This window comes from Buteo buteo, chromosome 18 (assembly GCF_964188355.1).
Source record: "Buteo buteo chromosome 18, bButBut1.hap1.1, whole genome shotgun sequence".
NCBI classification, from domain to species: Eukaryota; Metazoa; Chordata; class Aves; order Accipitriformes; family Accipitridae; genus Buteo; species Buteo buteo.
Window position 1 is genome coordinate 190,013 of NC_134188.1, and position 22,537 is coordinate 212,549.

Genomic DNA, 22,537 nt, shown 5'->3' on the forward strand with positions numbered 1-22,537 from the left:
ATCATGTCCATACTGAGTTTGAATAGCAAAACATATTAATGGATGTGGTTGCAAAGTATTCTATTCATAGTTATTTCATTTTTCAAACATGTTACAGTAGGATGTGATAATCATCTGAATTATCCTACCTTCTGATATAGGGTGATAGTCTTCTCCAGAAGTAGCAGATCCATCCTTTGTATGAACTCTCACGACAGAAACCTTGGAAGTGTCTCCCAGACGAAGCACTGGGATTTTTACAACTGCTACTTGCCTTGTGTCCTTTGGTTCACTCACACTAAATTTGGTCTCACCAAACTTAATAATAGCCTCTGTAATTAGAAGAAAAATGTTTTTAAAGCACACAAATGGGCTTCCAAAAGCCAGTAAAACCAAAATAATTTCTTACTGTCTCCATCATCCCGAATCTTTATCAGCGTCTCATTTTGTTCTCCAATAGAGGCACCAAAGGAAGAATCACTTCTTGGAGTGCCAAGAACCAGACGTAGTTCTTCCTCTTCTTCATGGAAAGTATCATCCACAAGCACCAGTGTGCAAGGCTTCTCAGTTTCACCTGCAATCATTCTGAAGGTAATATCATGCAGAACTTAGGTGTTCTTTGCTCTATTAAAGCACTTCCCTCCAAGCTCAAGGAACCACAGGCTGCTTCTGCTGGCCAAGGTATCCACCTTGACACCATATAAGTTAATGAGTAATGATGATAGTGAAAGCAGAATTAGCAATCACTACCTTTCTATGGAAACGCATTAAAGTGGAGTCCCTCATTTTGGGACTTCTCTATGAGAAGTTTCTATTTGGTATATCCACTTCACACATATTGCTCCTTTTGTTTTATCTTAGAACAAAATACTCCTTCTCAGTGACCTCTCCATAGTGTGCATTTAAAAAATAAATACTTGCACAAGGAAGGAGACTAATAGAAACCTTCACCAATGTGAATGGTAATTTTGTCCTGGAGTTTTTTTATTTCAACTCTCTTTTGACTCAACACTCTCCAACTGTGTGGACCTTCACTTATATATGAGAGAGAAGAGGTCAATTTACAGTACTTTTTCATCATTATACATGCAAATATGATCAATGCTCTTCAGGATGAAGAACCAGACCAGAATGCTGACTGTGTTCATTCTCTGAGGTTGTTTTTTCCCCCTATAGAAAATAAATTATCCATTAGGAGGAGAAAAAAAAAATTAAAAATATTCATCCTGTTCATTGTTACACAGGAAATGTGAAACCTGTTCTGAAACTGCTGCATATTAAACATGCCTAAGAAGCTTATGGAAACAAGATATGATCCTAGCAGATCTCTTTTCTACTTGTCTTCACAGAGGAATGGTAGAGCAAGACTCAAAAAAAGAGGAAAGTCACGTCCTAAGGAGCCCAGATCCATTAATCCTAACAAGTTGGACTCTCTTTCCTGGTTGCACAGAAGCAATGGCAAAGGTATAGAGTACATGATAGCACTAAAAGCTGAGGCCAGCTCTAAATAAAGATAAACTGAACAACTCACTTTACAAGAGAACTATGATATATGTCTATAGAAATATGAAGGTCATCATTTCTTTGATAAGGGCATACCGAGGATTCCAGGCTGATGACAGAACTTGTTTAGTGCTTGTAAAAAATATTATGTGTATGTAGACTTAAAAGACTAAAAGACTAAACTGTCTTTTGCCCAAATAGAAGGAATTGGGCAATATTCTTTCAAGGTAGTAACATCTGACTTATTTGTATTTCACCTCTGATGTGAGATATTAAGTACCTGATATTGGTGAACTGTCTTAGGAAAACCTTGGTGGGAAAAAAAAATTCAAATAGAAATTAGAGAACTATATCCCTATTGAAAGATCTATTACTCATTTCAGTGCAAGTCAAATGTATTTACCAGAAATCTGCTTAACAAAGAGCAGAGCTTCTGAAGTTTCCCTTCTGACAGCAGGTCTGTGCTTCTGTTACTGTGTTACACTGAACCTGCTTTTGCTATCAAAAAGATCCTGGCACTCAGGCTGAACCTATACAAAGATATGTCCCTTTGGTTCCTATTGATTACCCCTCTAGGTCAGAAGTGAAGCAAAAGGAGACAACATCATTTCTATGCACTCTGCCCATTGTGTATGGAAAAAAAAATTGGTTTTCCAGAGTGGTCTTTTTGGCACTATTTTATAGGAAGACATAATTAAAACAAAACAAAACAAACAAACAAAGCAAAGCAAAACAGAGCAGAACAAAACATGGTAGACTGAAGGCTTCTAAAATAAGATCAAGAGCTTACCAGGAAGGAATGTGATGATGGAACTGTCAGTATTAGGACGTTCTTCAAAGTCCATCATTACCTGAGCTGAACCTTGTCTTGTATAGCATCTCACAGTGGATGTGTATCGGATATCCCCACTCCTATATATCATGGCAGAAATCTGTCCATCATTCTCATTGCCTACATACACAGATTCTTTAAACTGCATCTTAGGCACTGGGCAGAAAAACATAAAAAGCATGTGTAAAGTGTAATTGCAGAAGTTATCATATCTTCCCTCCACTATTTCAAATTTAATTATGTTACATTGCATCAGATATACAACATAAGCAGCTAGATAGCAAATGACTTAACACATCTGTAGCTGAAACACGTAGATTCACTGGCTTTGCTGTGATTCAAAAGGACAAGTGCTATTTGTGTATTGCAGTCATCCAGTTCCTGCATAAATGTGAAGAGGTAAAAAAAATTATTACTCACAGTCAGACACTGAGTCATTAATGAAGATGGTGGCCTTGCTAGGTTCTCCAAGGGCACCATTCATGGGCATCCTTAGCACAAGCTCAAACTTCTCAGTTCCTTCTAACACTGGCTGTCCAAGGTCATCCAGAATTACCACACGAAACGTCTGCATATTGACTCCGGGGGAAAAATCCAAGTTACGACTGATGCCCACATAATCTACTCCAGCTACCAATGAAAAAGAGTTAAAAAATACCATATTAATAAATAGCATTACATGTAATGAAACATAAAAATATTTATCATTAGGCAGTTAATTGTAGGTAAATGTATTTTTTCTTTAAATATAATTTTAAAATTTGTCAAATTCTGGCAGTCACATAAAGCAAAAATATCTTTTGACCATCTAAGTTGGACCATGCAATAAAACAAGTCAATATTAAGCTACTTTTTGTTTAGCCATTCAAGTCACAAAATGATTCTGTTCTGTTGTAAACCGACAGTTATTCTACTAAAACTAATAAAGTTTGTTTTAAGCAAGAATTAAAGTAAGCAAAAAGCTTTGAGAGAGACTCTGGAGATGAAGCAAAGTCTTTTGGAAGGAAATTTCATATTATTCTGTAATGAAGATGGAATTTTTGAGACTAATCTAAAAAGGGAAGGAGAAAAGGCCAGTGAGCTGACTGTAAGGAACAACTGCTGTTCAGAGGAGCTATGTAAACCAGAATGAATGGAAACCAAAAGAATCAAATTCTGCTCAGACCATGTCAGGTGAGGTCTGGCACCTTAATGTTAAAGACAGACTGGGTTTGGTTTGCTTTTATGTTTTGTTTTGTTTTGTATTGTTTTAAGGGAAGCAAGCCAATCCATAACAAGCCAATGAGAAGAAAGCAAACAAAACAAGATACTGACTAAAACATGACACTTTATCTTGGAACCAAAGCACTAAAGGTAGCAAGGACTTTAGTGAAGGACTGAGTTTTAATGTTCATTTTTTGGGAGAATAAGCAGCAGAGCTGTTGAAACTAAGCTTTGGGGGAAACAGTTTCATTGAAATTGAAATAAGGTTTGGAATTCTGTGAATTTGACACAATTTGGCAAGATTAAAGGCCACCATCAGATGGGCATTTGCCCAGAGTGCCTGCCACTCTAGCCCAGAGCTAAGCCTCTAAGGCAGGATGCCAGGACCAGCAGCTCAGTGCAGCAGATCTGTTGCTGCACCGTGTAAGACCAAGAATGAGGTTCATGGCTTTACAGGCAGCCAGCCATGTCAGAGCTTTCAGGCTGCAACCAACAGACTAGAGAGCCCAAAAGCTGTGCCTTTCCCAGTTTTGAATCCTAGAGGTCCTGGCACACTGAATCAAGATTCTTACTCTAAGGAAATTTTTTGTGCCCCCAGAAATAAAATAACTTAAATATTCAGGATGAGATAAAGACATCAGATCATATAAAGCAAGTTCAGAAATGAAGTAATCATTTATTTTTTTCAGACTTCATAATTTTCTTTTTCATGAGAAATATGATGTTTATCATGTCATGTATGATACATGTATATGATGTTTAGATATTTCTGAAATAACAACAGTTTTACACAATTTTGCCTCACCAAAAATTAGTTGAAAAGGATAAATTCTACTGTCCAGTTACACTCAGGATAAGCATCTAAGGAAGGTAATTTTTATGCTGTCTCTATACGAATGTCTTAGTTTTAAACATTGTGGTTTGTGGGGGAAAAAAACATTTGATTCTGAAGACAAAAGTTCTGTCAAGGCATCACTGAACCACACAGCTGAAGCAATCCTTTTGCTGAACAGGATACTAGATAATAACTTCTCATTGCTTACAGTAAAAATGAGAGGAGCAAACTCTGCATACTGCCAGTGAATATAACTCTGTGCCCAGAGCATGCTGTTGAGGCAGTAATCAACTGCCTTTGTGGGACAGTGTTTTATATGAGGATTTGAAGGCATTTCTCTTAGTGCTGTACTTTGCAGTTGTTCCTACTCCTGTTTCTTTGAGAGAAATTCTGTAACTATTTAATTTGTTCTAAGAAGAAATATCTAAGAGCAAGAGACATATAAATTTCATCTTATGTAGCTGAATCTATACCAAGACCAAAAGTACTAGCATTTGCTGTTGAGATGTATTATGAAACTAGAGCAAAACAATAACTTACCCTCTGCAGTTACTGGTTCAGATTTGCGAGACCTCACTGTAACAGAGGCAGCTTTAGACAGATCAGTTCCGGTCCTCCAGACACATATCTCAATATAGCCAGCACTCTCATCAACATAGTATTCATCATTTCCAAAGTAGAATGCTGGTTCTAGTGAAAGAGGAATAATGTCCATAAATGTTTCTTTACTTTATGCTGAAGGTAACAAGAGAGCATAAAATCCACATAGGACAATGGAGAGCACTTGCTCTTCTCAGTAAGTGAAATAAAGCTTTTTTTTTTTTTTTAAGATTTGGAATTTTTCTAACTATGTTTGGCTTCTCTTCAAGTATTGGTTTGCCTGTTTTGGGACAGCAATTGTTATATCAGCACTGTGCTCTTTTTCTTGCCTCCTACATTTTCAACTTTGTGCATCAGTAGGTATGAATCTGTGTGCAAAACCAAACGTGTTATCTCATTAAACTTATTTGAGCTGAGTCCTGTGCACAAGCCAGAAAATTCCTTGCATTTTTCACTTTGGTGCAAACAGACAAAGGTGAATACAGATAACGAAAGCTTAACTTGAATGTTCTCACAGATTCCTAAAACCAGACTGGAACATGATATATAACTGGAGCTACTTTTGGAAATGTTTTTCAGCTAACCAAAGGGGAAAATACTTAATTTTAGTTCCCCCGCATCTAGCACTTAAAACAAAATCAATCTTTTTTCATGTAAACTGGAATGTGAATAGTCTTATATCTTAATATTTAAGTTCCACAGTTTATAAGAAAGAAGAGCAAAAAGCAAAGGAGGTTAAGTGTTATCCCACTTAACAGACATATTTTTATCCCCATTTTTTCCTCCTTTTTTTCAGTTTTTCTACCCACAGCAATTTCACAAAGTAAACAGGCTTAAAAACATAGCCCAGCTTCATTCTGGATGCGGATCAGCTCCCCTTTTCTATCGCTTCCTTTCCTGTTTCAAACACGTAAGAGTAAGCACACGCAACCAGCGCCTCAGTTTTCCTGTTGCACAGCAGAAATCACACTTACCTTCCCCAACAGTTGGGATGTAATTTGAATACCTACATAGGTTCTCTTTGTATTTCATCACAATTTTCTTATGTTGCCTAATGAGAATTTATTATAATCATGAGGTTACAATATGACAAAAATGCTTGAAAATCCCATACAGCATATGGCCAACTCGAATTAAGTTGACAAAGATCATAGCAATTAATAAGTGCTCTATCAGTGGCACTATGAATACTTCCCCTTCATCAAGCATAGAAAAGAAAAAATTCAAAGGAAATTACCAGAAAAGTTTATGGTTCTAGAGAGCTATGCCTAGCACACAGAAAAGGTACAACTTACCCCAAGGAGGAGACATAAATACTTTTTAATGGTAAGTGGAAGTTGGGCTCATCGTTTCCATGATTCAGTCAAATTTTCTTAAGATTATATATATGTTGCAAAACCTGTGACTTCTATTGCAATGGAACAAATGTTTTGGAATTGAAGAAACTGCTTTGGACTACAACTGAGCTCAATAAAGCCAAATATTGTGAAGACGTATTTTGAAGGTTTTGGAGAGGCTTGCAGGATAACCAGACAGACAAAATACCTATGCTTTTCTAAGTACTTGAGGACAATCTGACTGACTACACAGTGTATGGCAACAATCTCCTCTGTGACAGATTAAATATTTATTTTTATAGAAAATCGAACAATGTAAAATAGGGATTTAATTAAAACTAACCAGAAGTAAAATAAAGTAGTTACTCAGTTATTACTAAGTCAAAACTTCAACTGAGAAGGTAGCAGTTAATAAGTATTTTGGATTTGCTTGCATTCAAGAGTTAAAATGGAAGCTTTGGAGAAAAGAATTTTCTCAACTGCTTTCAAGATTTTTCCTGTATTTCATAACTGACAAAATAAATTATTGAAAAACAGGCAAGCAAACAAACCCCCTCAATATTCCACATCAGTGAAACAAATGCAGCTGCCGCTCAACTTATCGGCTAACACTAAAATCATGGTTTGTAACAAACTGATGGAACTGAATGTATTTACTGAAAAATAGTGCAGATTCATAGACCTGCTTGAGCATTATCAAGGTCATCAAACTTTGCAGGATGAAAGACAGACTTGGCAAATGTCTAACTTCGGTAGATGAAAAGCCTTTCAGTTCCAATTTAATTTTTTTTTATTCAACATTATATGTATTTAAATGTGTGTTTGTGTGCACAGACAGACACACATCAATCTTACATTATTTGCCTACAGGGACTGGGTTGTCAGTAGTTGCACTTACATTTTGGACTAAGACCAAATGGTTATGAATGTACCAACAGTTAGAAAAAGGCAGTTAAAAATATTATCAAATCTAATACATGTAATTTCTTAAACAAGTATTCTTAAAGCTTAGCACACTTTCCCAAGTCTAATCTAGTTCTTATAATCCTGTTCTCTCTATATTGATGTCCCAGTAGTTCCGGAATTAGATCTGGACTTGGCTGCACCTCATTTTAAGCACTTAAGTGAGAGGTACTCACATCCACAGCCTGCTTGCTCTCAGTTTGCAAGGACAAATATAGGCCATGGCAGGAGGTTTCCCAGCATAATGAGCGTACAGAAGGAGAGGTGGAATGGCTCACTCTCTGCAGCGAGAAAAATCTGAGGAGATCTGGAAGCATTCCCTTCTACTCACTGACTACACAGGGAACTTAGATGATCTGCCTTAAACTAGATGGAAGATATAAAAGGAAATGTTGTTTGCTGCTTGTAGTGTTATCCTAATGCTTGCTTTACTGCTGCTGAAGAAGAATCCTCACACGCTGTTCCTGTAGTCACAGCCAAACATAAAAATGCCTAAACCCTCAGTTAGCTTGCCTTGTATTCTAGAATGAGTTTTTCACACTTTTTGAGGCATGTATCTTCAATGAAAGACACATTCTGCATGGTTACCCATCCTAGGAAACAAATCTTTACAAATGTTTTGTAAATTCATTTCCTGTAAGCTGTGTTAGTAGCTCCCCAGGGGAAGTAGCAAAGCCAAGCTACTAACAGGCAAAGCATTGTCTTTCTCAGGTCACAGCTGGAAAACACTCTGCTCAATGACTGTGGGCTCACTTACAGCAGATCTTTAATCTAGTAATCACTCTGAAGAGAGACCACTGCAAGTCTAATGGTTCCTCTTACAGAAATAAGAGGAAATTTTTTTAGAGTTTTTTTTGTTCAGACCCATAGATTTCACTGGCATGAAGTTACAATAATCAGAGGAGAAAGGGTAGGAGCTTTAGTCCCAGGCTTCTTGGCACAGAAATGAAATCTTTGTCTTGCCTTTGTACTAATACAGTCAGGAGCGTATATCAACTACAGCACTAGGCAGTCATCAAGCAGGAAAACAAACATACTTCTTGTGCTGTTAGAAATAGGTCTATCTTTGAACGTATATCAGAAAATCAATGTGATAGCATGAGAATATTTATTTCCAAGGAGGCTTTTTATTTTTAAAATTATATCCTTACAATCTCCTTTAGAGGGACATGGCAAAGGAGTAGATTGGTTGTAAGATATATAAGGTGCCACAATGAATTTCGGCTGCCAGTGCACATAACACATAAGGCAGGATAGTTAGGAGAAACACTAAAGAACAGACTCTTCTGTGCTGACACCTTGATAAGCCTTAATACTAAAGTGATTTTCAGTGATATATGCTTCCAGTGAGAGATACATATATATATATATATTCTTAGAAGGAGAGAAATAATAGAAGAAAACAGACAATATGTCTGCCTCTCAGACATATTTAGCTATTGGAACTAGGAGAAGCAGTCATTACAACTGAAATCATGGTTGATGTTTTCTAGTAGCATTAAACCGATTATTCCTAAAAGCTTTTGCCTCCCTTCTTTCCATGCACAGTACAAACAAGGCTATGATGTGAACATTATGAGTTGCCAGAGCTAGCAGAAACCTGTTGTGGTAATGCAGAAGGTGCAAAACAGCACTTTGTAAGCCTACTGCCTGTTCTGGTACAATCTAGACATGCTAGTGCAATGCTGAGTCCAAAGTAATGAGCTCTGATTGTTGACACAGCTAATTAGCTTGGGCATAACAACAAACATGGCCAGATTTCCTCTGGACCTGATCTGGTTCATACCCAGACAACATATACATCCCTACACAATGCTTACTTGCATGTCAGTATCACAGCTAGCATTAAATGGCTGGGTTGTTGAGTCTGTAACACAAGAGACTCCGCCCTTCCGAAAGTGAAGTGGGTGAGTTGTATATAGACCAGTTAAGAACAAGAGTTCCATTAAATTTGAGAAGGAATGGACATTTACTGTTTAATAGCAGTAAAGGTCAACTTCTGTAATCTCTCTCATATATGCATGTTAATGGGAGCAAAAGAAAAGCTCTGAAAAATTGTCCAAGAAGTTTATATTATGGTATTATCAAAGAGGACTTTAACATGTGAAACTAGGTAGCACCATTCTACAGCTGTTTACACATACTTGAAGCTATGCAAGGAACTGACTTTGCATTTAGCACAATGAATTTAATTTGCCAAGTAATTTATTTTTGCTGAATGCTGTAGAAGCAGGGGTCAAGATTACAGTCAGACCTCAGTTCTGGAGCAGATACCTATTGTGCAAATGCCAATTGATTTTTATTTGATGTGGTCAAAACAGATTACTTTTCAAATTCATATGTTGTAATCTTAACATCTTTCATCTTCTTTGCACTGTTGTCATAACTTTTGCAACCAGAAAGTAAATTCACCTCAGAATCAAAATTACTAGTTACAGCCAAATTGCCACACGCATTATCTCAAGCAAATAATGTCTGCATTTCCATTTGTCTCAACAGCCCATTTCCGTCTAGCAACTTACAATGACTTTTTAAAGGATACTGGAGACATTATAACAGGTAGAAGGACAGACTCAAATTAATTCAACCTTTATCAAGCCCAGTTCTATTTTGTAAGAAAAACACACAATTTTTTTTTAATCTACAAAAGCAATGCCATACATTGACTGGACTGGTTCATCACTGAATTAGTCTCATTTTACACAACTTAACCCTGTAATTTACTCAGTAGAGTAACACAGTGTGAATCAAGATCAGTAACTGCTATGAACATTCACATTTAATTAATTTATGATACTTACTAATTCAGTATAGACCTTTACATTTTAACTCACCCTTTACGTTAAAGTGCATCCATGCTTCAGTTTCTCTACACACAGTACCATCACAAGCAGCACCTGACTAGCAGGCCTGGAATCCATATCTAACCTCTGCTACATGAATAAGTAAAACTCAAATGTGAGCAAAGTAGCACAGAAAAGGAAGTAGAATACCGCCCTGGCTGCAAGACTGAGGATGGCAGTAAGATGGCTACAGTGATACCCCATCTCTGCTCACCTACTCTTTCCTTCTTGTCAGTCCCACACCTACTGCAAGGACAGCCTGCAGCATACTTTGCAGCCTGAAGAACTGAGCTAATTCTGATTTTGCTTAAGGTCAGGTTGCAATTCATAATGGTTCAGTAATAAGTAGATGAGCTACAGAGTATGCCTGAACCATGGAGAGTAAAGACATCTGAGTGCATGAAGCCATGCTGTAGCACAACTCAGTCAAGATGTGTGCCTTTAAACTGAAGATGAATTTTTCAACAATAAGTTAACTATTACGTACAAGATGGTAATGAACAGTCTTAAGTTGTCTCCTAGCTATAACTGACATTTCAGGAGAAAGGCTAATGTGTGAGGTTGACTATTGAAAGTGACATTCTCTTGGAAGCAATTCATTTACCTTTGTTGGTTTGCTGAGAAACATTGTTACCTTTCCAAAATACCAAATTCATATATATGTGAACTAACATATATGTAAAAATATGTATTAGTAGCAGTAGCATTGTTATGATCCTTGCACGCACCTCAGGATATAACCTACAGACCTTGATATCACTGGAACTATCACAGGTATCAGAGAAGCTTTTCCTATGTTCAGAGTGTGAGGACAAGGCCAAAAGATTTTTCCTGCTACAAGTACATCAAGCTCCAATCACTTGCCCAAGCTATTCCATAATCCAGATAATTGCCTCATTTACAAATGTAAATAAAAAAATAAAGACTAATAGCTGAAGAAACAAACACTTTAGAATTTGGGGACACATCCATACATGATGGTAATGCCTGCAGCAACCATTTGACTTTCACATGCCTTTTTCCTACTGGCTAGACTTCCAAAAGAGCATGAAGCCAACTCAGAATCTTCTACATGTTCTATTTTTAAAAAGAATGAGATTATTTTTATGTAAGAGGCCCAGGAAATGGCATCAGTAACAAATTCTCAATGAACTGATGAAACAGTGGCAGGCAGATAAATGGGAAGGCTTGGCAGTAGTATTTAAATACACCACACACAAGGTAGCTCACAAGGAGGCCAAGTATGAAGGAGCTCACAGTCAGTGATTCATACACGAAATAAGAAATGAAGACTCCTACAAATGTCCTACAAATGGTAGGAGAAGCTGAGCAGCACTTTAGAAATCAGGCTACATAAAGCTAGAGCATGTTGCCATTTCTAAATACATTTTTCATATTTTAAATGAGTAATTAGTTTACTATTGGGCCTTGCAGAAAAAGCAGTCTGTAGAAAGGGTCTAAGTGTAGTAAGCATATTTGCAAAAACAGGTTTTTCTGAGAATATTTTCAGTTTTTCTCTTCCAAATCGTGTTCCTCACACCCACACTCATATCAAGAAACACAAACACAAAACTGCAATAGCTCATTCTGTGAATGTTTTCTTTTTAATACCTTGTAACATCATCCACTTAAATCATGATCCTGATCTCTAAGATTTTAAAGCCCAAAGTCATAGTGATGACAATTATGTTTTCTCCCCAGGTGAGATTTCTACTGCTTGGCAAGTAGTATTAGTAAGGCTTTTGAATGATAAAAGAGTATTTTTTTTGGTAATGAGAGCTGATAGGAAGATGGCGAGGAAATTGTGAAGACTCAATAGCAAAGACAGATATCCTGGACCTTCGTAAAAGTAAAATGCATGCTGAAAATGGGTGAGCTCCTTATGCAATGTAAGCCATTAGAGAAAAAGGATATAACAATATTCTAAAGGTCAAAATAAATCCAAATTGTGCATATTCTGAGACTAATTTTTCATAGAATCATAGAATGGTTTGTGTCAGAAGGGACCTTTAAAGAACATCTAGTCCAACGCCCCCTGCCATGGGCAGGGACATCTTTCACTAGATCAGGTTACACAAAGCCCCATCCAACCTGACCTTGAACACGCCCAATGATGGGGCATCCACAACCTCTCTGGGCAACCTGTGCCAGTGTCTCACCATCCTCATCCTAAAAAATTTCTTCCCCATGTCCAATCTAAATCTTTCAGTTTAAAACCATTGCCCCTTGTCCTGTCACTACAGGCCCTGGTAAAAAGCCTGTCTCCGTCTTTCTCATAAGCCCCCTTTATGTATTGAAAGGCTGCAATAAGGTGCCCCCAGAGCCTTCTCTTCTCCAGGCTGAACAACCTCAACTCTCTCAGCCTTTCTTTATAGCAGAGGTATTCCAGCCCTCTGATCATCTTCACGGCCCTCCTCTGGACCCACTCTAACAGATCCATGTCTTTCTTGTGCTGAGGATCCCAGAGCTGGATAGAGTACTCCTGGTGGGGTCTCACCAGAGCGGAGAAGAGGGGGAGAATCACCTCCCTCGACCAGCTGGCCATGCTTCTTTTCATGTAGCCCAGGATACAATTGGCTTTCTGGGCTGCAAAGTGCACATTGCTGGCTCATGTCCAATTTTTCATCCACCAGTATCCCTAAGTCCTTCTGCATAGGGAGGCGGAATACCATTCATCGCCCAGTCTGTACTGATATTGAGGATTGCCCTGACCCTTGTGCAGGACCTTGCACTTGGCCTTGTTGAACTTCATGAGGTTCGCATGGGCTCACTCCTCAAGCCTGACAAGGTCCAACTGGATGGCATCCCTTCCCTCAAGCCTATCAAGTGTACCACTAAGCTTGGTGTCATCTGCAAACTTGCTGAGGGTGCACTAAATATCACTGTCTATGTCACTGATGAAGATATTAAATAGTATTGGTCCCAGTAGGGACCCGTGAGGAACACCATTCATTAGTGGTTTCTGTCTGGACACTGAAACATTGAGTGTAACTATTTGGATGCGGCCACCCAGCTAATTTCTTATCCATCTAATGGTCCATCCATCAAACCCATATCTCTCCAACTTCGAGGTAAGAATGTTGTGGGTGACTGCATCAAAGCCCTTGAAGTCTAGGTAGATGACATCTGTAGCACTTCATTTGTCCACTGATGCAGTCACTCCATCATAGAAGGCCACCAGATTAGTGAGGCACGTTTTGCCCTTGGTGAAGCCTTGTTGGCTGTCTCTAATCACTTCCCCATCTTCTGTGTGCTTCTACATATCTTCCAGAAGGATCTGTTCCATGATCTTACCAGGCACAGAGCTGAGGCTGTTAAATTCATTTTAACTAAATTAATTACAAACCTGAATCTTATCAAAGCAGCAAATGTGTTTGGTTTCACTGAAGAATAAATGAAGAAGAAAGGAGGCACAATTATTATAACTATCATTACTGCAAATGCTGCATAGAAAGGAATAGCACAACCATGAAATGTAAAATACTTTGTTTTCCAGGTGGCTGTTGGTATTTGTATATAATTTCTGGCACAGCTTGTACCACATTTTTTAAAGAAAATTATGATTCTGTCCATTCTTGTGGATAGTTATTAAATCTGTTCTTCTGCCTATATGTGTACACAGACTTTTTTGGATTGGAGACATCTTGACCATATCACAAGAGAGGCTAAGAAAGGCACTGTCCCAATTCTGACTTAGATTTTTGCACTTTTACTATTCAGTCGCAATGCTAGTTATGCTGAATTCACTTGAATGGCAGAAACAATTTCTTACAGGCTTGTCTGCCCATATACAATGAGAACACATTTAACCCACTGAGTTCTGAGAAGAAAAATATGCAAGAGATCTTTCATGCTCCCTTTACAGGGGCTAATGCTGAGGAGGGGACTCAGCAGAGAAGACAGACCAGAAGTGAAAATAGACCAACAGGCAGACTTATCAGACCACAAAAGCAGAGCTCTAATGACAGAAAACATGCTCTGCTGTATGTTAGAAGTTCTCGAATTCTCTCTTTTGGACTTCTGACCCCATTCGTGTGGGAGGGAAGAGAAAAGAGTTACCTGACAGACAGTAATGTGAGATAATAACTGAGTTAATCCTGTGAGGATTTACACATTCGAAAGGAGAATCAATGTCATTAAAGCCCAGTGGGGTACATTAATTACTCTGTTGTTCAGTATCTTTTGGGTCTTCAAAGACTGATGAGCAAAATGGCAAAGTCTCAGGATAAGAGGCTTCAAAGGAAGCAAGATGATCTGAAAAAACCTTAGGAAAACTGAATGCACCAAGATGTCCTACATCCATATTTAAACACACAAAGCACTCACTAGGTCACTAAATCAACTCCCTACAATTGCAAGAAACAAAGAACAAATTATTAATTTAGAATGGTGTGCTAGGCATTCATTACATTTTCAAACGGTCTATAATAAATGTAAGATCTGCAGTACAAAGACCAAAGCCATAAAAGATACAACATTCTACAGGAAGACTGGAGAGAGAAAGATGTTCAATGTACTCTTGAGTGAACTGTCATAAAACAATGATCCATTAGGCTCTGGAAAACAACATCGGTACACATAGGAACACCATTTCATTTAACTCATTCTAGATTTAATAGAAAGTATCAATTTTCTACAGTTCATGTAATTTTGTACATTCTGCTTATCAACTATTTTATGTGCTTTGAGTACAAAACTCAAAAGCCGTTTTTTTATAGTTCAACACAGAAATTTAATAATGCATATGTAAATTGACCATTTAAGAACTTGCAGTAGTGAAGGCTTAGAGCTATGGTGGTCCACCAGCTGAGTCCTCTATCGTTAAGGAGCCATCTGAAACAGATGTGACAAAGTATTGTCCGGAGGTCATGCTCTGTCCTCCTTACCTATCAAAGGAGTCTAGATCATAAGGTTGGACTATATACCTAGTTATCAAGAAGCTAAGTGAAGATGATATTAATCCAACATCCATAGTTCATATATATAAAATGTGTGAGTGTGTACCTGCAGACATACACATATAATAAACTGTCAGCAACAGATAATGCTAGAAAAGCAAATCATAAATACACCTGGTTGCCTCTGTAGAATGTCCTACTGTGAGATATGACATTAATTTATTTCTGTGATAGACAGCAAATAGGGACTTTCCAAAATCTTTAAGGTTATCCTTATAAACTGAACATTTTTCACTCTGTTGAACTGGTGATAATAAGAAACTAAAGAAAAATGGAAGTATAATGTGTCATAAATTGGCTGTCTTTCACTTTTTCCCTCGCCACCTGCCGCAGACTGGGGAAAGGGAGGGGTCACATAGAGATTTTACCTAAGGAGAGGACAAAAGAAGTTAAAAGCTGCACAGAAGTGCCAGGGGCATCAGACCCACAGGCACTGTGAAGATAGAAAAGGGAAAAAGTAGTCAAAGATGGAGTCAAAGAGTAAAAAAGAACAACTAGTTCTTTATTTTAGTCACCTCCAGAGAATGGTGAAAGATACTTGGCCAAATCATGACTCTAGTCTGTAATATAACACTGGGCATGCTCTGCCTATAGTGTGCAGGTTGTAACTAAAATTGGACAAATAGACTAGCAGGTATTAACTACCAAGATCAAACAACCACCTATTCAGTTTAAGCTTATGACACACCTATTGTCAAAAAGAAAAAGACACATGTGATTGCCTGCCTTGGAGGCCAGTGGAAATAAGGAGATTCCAGACAGCCTTGTCAGTTTGTCCCTCTGACAAACTAATGTTACTAATAGAATATGTAATTATCATCAGCTGGAAATTTGGCTCAGTACACACACTGAAAGTTAGTTGATACTGTATGCCTACTGGGACATTTAATGCAAAGTATATATTTATAATGTAGCATTGCAGTGCTGACTTTCTGCCTCTTTTCAGGCTGTTGATAGTAAACATCAATATGGACTTTACTACTCCAAGCAACTTGGACAAGTGCTAGTGGCTACTGATTTCCAGAACATGGTCTAAGGATTTCCAAAGTTTAATTAACTGTAGGGGGAGTGACAGCAAGTGTTTTAAAGAAATCTCCAGAAGACTAAAGAATTAAGCTGTTTGACGTCTAATACTGGCTTTCTGCATTATCATACCATGATCATACCATCATCCAGTTTACTCAGCTGTAAAATATTTCCAGATAGTGCTATCCTCTATCATGTGGATGATATGAGTGATTGATTCCATTAAGCAGGTATAAAGAAAATGGTAAGCAAACCTCCAGCATAAACCTGAGTCCTTTGCTTTCCCAGCCTTGATGTAGGAATGTCAAGAAGTCTGAATGGTTGCTTGCCTATCTAACGTGAATGAAGTGGAACAAATGTATTTAATGTACTTCCTGCTGTGAACAGCATGAGGCTTCAACAATTCCACTAAGGCAAGATGACTGTCTGTCAGCCTGGCTATAAGGCTGTGTGCTCTCATGGCAACACTAAATACAGTAGCATGGAATTAAAATCACATAGGAAGACAGCCACTGACAAAAAACTTGAAGCAAACAAAACAATTCTAAGCATTCCTCTCTTAGCTGCAAACTTCCAGCTCTGCATTCATCACACCTCTTCTCTTCTGGTTTCCAAATGTGATTACAAATCAAGAGTTTAAAATTTGCCCACAACACAAAACAGAGTAAGTAAAAAAAAGTCCAAATCAGCAGCCTGGCAATCAAAACATTTGACTATGAGAGAACAGAGCTTTGACTTAAAGCCTTGTTGCAAGGAGTAATGCATTTTGTGTCAGACTTCTTGCACACAACACAGCAACACTGTTAGTGTTGGAACCAAATTACAGGCTCCTCATTCCCAGGTGAATACTAACAAAAGAGTTTGATCTCATTTTTTCTCTATATATGTGAAATTATTTCAGAGTCACAGCTTCAGTTGCAAAAACAGAGAGCAATTCCAGGCTGATCTCACTTAGTTGCTAAGTGCCTTGGGATTAAGGCATTTCCATGGAAGACTGGGGTCTGAGTGTTTTCAGGGTCTGAGACTAAACTCCAGGACTCCTCTCTCCAAGGGGAATGAAAAATGCACAGCAACCTTATCTTCCTTTTCCTAGATGCATACTATTGATGTACTATGTAAAGTGCCTCCTCTGAATGAGCTTTATGCTGAACTCTGTGCTCTCTGGCCTGAGCCAATCAACTGACCTCAAAAACTTCAGGAATTCCTGTTCACCCCCCAAATGCTTGAGATGCATGAAGATAAGTAGTTCAGCCCACCAGTTCTGGCTAGGTTTAGTAACAAAAGTTCACCTTTGAATGGAAAATGGTTGAGTATTTTGTTTAGTTTTGGATTTTATCTTGAACATCTGAATACCTATTGAAATTCTCTTCAGCATTCATTTCTTTAGATTTCAACTAGATTATTTTAGATTTTTCTTTAGAAATAATAATTATTTTATGGAGTGGGAACAGCTATGTATCTCTCTTGTTTCATAGTAGGAGCTGTTTTAACACAAAATTAGAAAAAAATCCTTCCTTTATGCCCAGTAGCGCTTACAAGTTTGGGTTGAATGGCAAATTAAATATCTAAGTGTACGGTTTATATCTGCTGTCAGAAATCAATGTATTCAGATGCAGCAGGTACCCACGGTGATTGATCTCAACAGTTTAGATACTTCTCCTACGAAGGGATGGTTCCTAGGAGTACATCTCTCTTTTCATTAACTATAGAAGGATCCTGGCATAGCCTGCTTGAATGCGATGTCTAAATGTATAGATGGCTAATATCAAGTGAGATTACTGCCATCCCAAAAGTGGATGATTTGCATAGGTCTGTCCCCTGAATGCTTTTCTTCCAGTGGTTCATTGCTAGTAACTATCACCTGTGACTCAAACAGATCCATGTTTTAATTTTTTAGTGCTTAAATTGTAGTGACGTGTAACGTTGAATTCAAGATTTCCATGCACAGCTTACTTTGCTGTGTATTTCATTAACGTAATCCTTTTCTTCTTTCCTATCGGTCTCCAACTTCAGGACCTATCAGGAAAAGTCCCTTCCAAATTAAGAAATGTCCAAACAGCAGTACCAATTTTAAAATCACATTTCACAATATATAAATATACCTGTGCATGTTCTACATACTATGATTTTTTTTTCAGATTTTCCTTTGGCAGCACAGCACAACACAACTGTATAATCCCCAATTAAAATATTCAGTTTCCAGGATTTTCTTTATTATACTCTGGTTCACTAGAAGGCTGAGCACACACCTCTTTTACTTTTTGTTTATTGTCATGATTGTATAGCAACTCAGCTATTTTAGTTAGACCCTAAGGGCCTTCTCTAGAAATAAAAGAAGAAAAGACTTTGATGATAGGTACTGAAGGTGAATGTTTCCTAACTAACTTGCATTGAATGCCAGAGGAGATAAAGTAATGTTGCTAGTGCTGACTTGACTTCCACAGGAAAGATCTCATGTAGTATTATTAAACTTTGACCTTTGCTGTTTGTATCTTTTGACCTGAAGAATTCAATGCATAATGTTAATCCAGTCACAGTACTTGGAGAAATCACAGCTTAATGACATGCTGTGACATTCCTGCAAAGAAACTTTGTTAAGTAGAAGATGAATTTAAACAAACAATGAGAAAAATACATCAGTAGATGTGAAGTAAAGAGACTAAAGTGGACTACTGAATTTAGTATAACATTAGTATAGCTCATAGACTATAATATATGTGCTAAAGCTTTTATCCACCTCTATCTCAGGCATTTTCTGAATTAAATTTTATTGTTAAAAGCTAAAGAGAATGTATTTTATTTCACATAGCATACTGTTTTAACTTAGTAAAATTAATTTTGTGCACTGTAAACAATAACAACCAATGCTGCTTAAAATCCCATGCTTATTTATGCAGATTTTCAATCATGACTGCCAGGGTGTTAAATTGCTCATACATTACATAAATATACATGTATATACAAAACTTAAAATAAGCATATATATACACATTTATATGTGTGTGTGAATACATAAATATGTAAGGTATAACTTACAATTTATCTATTCTGTAGTCTGTACTCTGCTTTTTATAGAACAGCAGCACAACAGATCTCAGATGAAATAAAATGCATATAGACTTTTCTGTCATCATGCACTAAGTTTTTGTGCAAACTAAAACCATGTGGTAGAAAACTTTACTGGAAGTGAATTGTCAGTAAGTTTTTGAAAGCTCTGGAATTTTTTGTGGGAGTACTCTCACTGATACAGAAAGCAAAAGAGGAGTTCTGTCACACTATTTCAAATATGACATATGCAACATTTTGGGTGCAAACAGACATTAGAATTGTTGCAAAAACTGATCCAAACTTATCCTTCAAAGCCCCTTTTTCTTTCGATAACCAAAATATTGTTTACTCTTACCAACAAATGTAGGTGTTTCAGTTGTTACATAATGAAAATGTTTTTTTTACTTCCCAACACTTCCCCAGCTTTTTAAATAAATTCCATAAGATTATTATTATTTGTTAAGTAATTTCTGTTTAAAAGTTTGTAGCACTGAGGCAAGGTATCCTCATAAATGCATGAAATATTAGACTTAAAACTGAACGGTGGTATACAAACCAAATTACTTTTCATGCTTTGTAATGGCAGTGTTAAAATAAAGGAGATTTCTTGTTAGCTTCCCTAATATCTTGTGGGACTTTCATAAACTGTTAAGTTCTATAATATGATTGTGATTGATCAATCAATTGTGATTGATTAATTTTCATAATTTCTTATTCAAAGTCACTTTAGGTTACTGTTAAAATGACTGTATAAGCCGATGAATGACAATATCTTATTTTAAATGCTAAAACCAGTATATAAATGCATTCCCTCCCAGGCACTGAGGTTCCCACTGAACTTAGATGCTTTAATTCCAGCTCATCTCTGTCTTAAAAAACATCTTGGAGAAACATTCTCCCCATCCCAAACTTTCCGTATACATTATAAGCAGTCAGAACACCTTCAAAAGCTGGGTAATCAGCTTCTTCAGGGATATATTTTTTTATACTTACCTTCCCAACATTCTATGCTCTGCTATCTACAAACTGTAAAGCTCATGAATTAATCAAAATTATTCAAAAAATTGAATTATTGTAAAAAATCTACACAAATAAACCTGTATCTGCTATCACAGCAAAGTCAGAAAAACACATTTCTATTTCAGCTTGCATTCAATATATGATCTGTTACTTTACAAGAAGTGTTATTTCATTTCAAACTATTGTATTCATTAATGCTATATGATTACCCAAATGCTCCACAGAGAAAAAGTCACCTCTGTCACAGGATTACACATGAAAATTTTCAGGCAGACTGAGTATTTACGATGCAATTAGATGGATGTCAACTTCCTGCCTTTAAAAGCTGCCTTTTATATCCTTCATAGAATCACAGAATGGTTTGGGTTGGAAGGGACTGTTGAAGATCATCTAGTTCCCACCCCCCTGCCATGGGCAGGGACACCTTCCACTAGACCATGTTGCTCCAAGCCCCATCCAACCTGGCCTTGAACACTGCCAGGGATGGGGCATCTACAACCTCTCTGGGCAACCTGTTCCAGTGCCTCACCACCCTCACAGTGAAGAATTTTGTCCTAATATCTAATCTAAATCTACCCTCTTTCAGTTTAAAACTGTTACCGCTGGTGCTATTGCTACACTCCCTGTTAAAGAGTCCCTCCTCATCTTTCCTGTAGCCCCCCTTTAGGTACTGGAAGGCTGCTGTAAGGTCTCCCTGGACCCTTCTCTTCTCCAGATGAACAACCTCAACTCTCTCAGCCTGTCCTCACAGGGGAGGTGCTCCAGCCCCCTGATCACCTTTGTGGCCCTCCTCTGGACCTGCTCAAGCAGGTCCATGTCTTTCTTATGTGGGGACCCCAGAGCTGAAGGTAGTACTGCAGGTGGGGTCTCATAACAGCAAAGTAGAGGGGAAGAATCACCTCCCTCGACCTGCTGGTCACAGTTCTTTTGATGCAGCTCAGGATATGATTGGCTTTCTGGGCTGCGAGTGCATATTGCTGGCTCATATTCAGTTTTTCATCTACTAATACCCCCAAGTCCTCTGCAGGGCTGCTCTCAATCCACTCATCACCCAGCCTGTATTTGTGCTTGGGATTGCCCCAACTCACGTGCAGGACCTTGCACTTGGCCTTGTTGAACTTCATGAGGTTCACACTGGCCTACCTCTCAAGCCTGTCCAGGTCCCTCTGGATGGCATCCCTTCCCTCCAGTGTGTCAACTGCACCACACAGCTTGGTGTCATCGGCAAACTTGCTGAGGGTGCACTCAATCCCACTGTCCATGTCGCCGACAAAGATGTTAAATCGTGCCGGTCCCAATACTGACCCCTGAGGAATGCCACTTGTCACTGGTCTCCACTTGAACATCGAGCCATTGACCACAACTCTTTGAGTGCGACCATCCAGCCAATTCCTTATCCACTGAGTGGTCCATCCATCAAATCCACGTCTCTCCGATTTAGAGACAAGAATGGTGTGAGGGACAGTGTCAAATGCTTTGCACAAGTCCAGGTAGATGACGTCAGTTGCTCTTCCCTTATCCACCAATGCTGTAACACTGTTGTAGAAGGCCATCAAAGTTGTCAGGCACCATTTGCCCTTAGTGAAGTCATGTTGGCTGTCACCAATCACCTCCTTATTTTCCATGTGTCTCAGCATAGTTTCCAGGAGGATCTGCTCCATGATCTTGCTGGACACAGAGGTGAGACTGACTGGCCTGTAGTTCCCTGGGTCTTCCTTTTTTCCCTTTTTAAAAATGGGCGTTATGTTTCCCCTTTTCCAGTCAGTGGAAACTTCCCCGGTCTGCCACGACTTCTCAGATATGGTGGTTAGTGTCTTAGCCACTTCCTCTGCCAGTTGCCTCAGGACCTGCGGATGCATCTCATCAGGTTCCATGGACTTGTGCACCTTCAGGTTCCTTAGATGGTCTTGAACCTGATCTTCTCCCACAGTGGCTGGTTCTTCATTCTCCCACTCCCTGCCTTTGCCTTCTGCATCTTGAGCGGTGTGGCTGGAGCACTTGCCGGTGAAGACTGAGGCAAAGAAGCCATTGAGTACCTCAACCTTCTCCATATCCCGGGTAATCAGGTCTCCCATTTCCATCCAGAGAGGGACCACATTTTCCCTAGTCTTCCTTTTATCACTGATGTACCTGTAGAAGCTTTTCTTGTTGCCCTTGACATCCCTGGCCAGATTTCATTCTATCAAGGCTTTGGCTTTCCTAACCTGATCCCTGGCTGCTCAGGCAATTTCTCTGTATTCCTCCCAGGCTACCTGTCCTTGCTTCCACCCTCTGTAGGCTTCCTTTTCATGTTTGAGTTTTCCCATGAGCAGCTTGTCCATCCATGCAGGCCTCCTGGCGTTTTTGCTTGACTTCCTCTTTGTTGGGATGCTTCGCTCCTGAGCTTGGAG

General features: G+C 38.5%; 1 protein-coding gene across 1 annotated transcript in view; it reads right to left on the minus strand.

The window, feature by feature from the left end:
- FREM2 (FRAS1 related extracellular matrix 2) overlaps positions 1-22,537 on the minus strand; it is a 139,592-nt gene that overhangs the window by 35,019 nt on the left and 82,036 nt on the right. Inside the window, exons 7-11 of the mRNA XM_075050503.1 lie at positions 4,893-5,042; positions 2,735-2,944; positions 2,273-2,470; positions 389-553; positions 129-311 (exon numbers count right to left, since the gene is read on the minus strand). Of these exons, the coding sequence (XP_074906604.1) occupies positions 129-311; positions 389-553; positions 2,273-2,470; positions 2,735-2,944; positions 4,893-5,042 (906 nt within the window). The remainder of the gene's footprint in view (positions 1-128; positions 312-388; positions 554-2,272; positions 2,471-2,734; positions 2,945-4,892; positions 5,043-22,537) is intronic.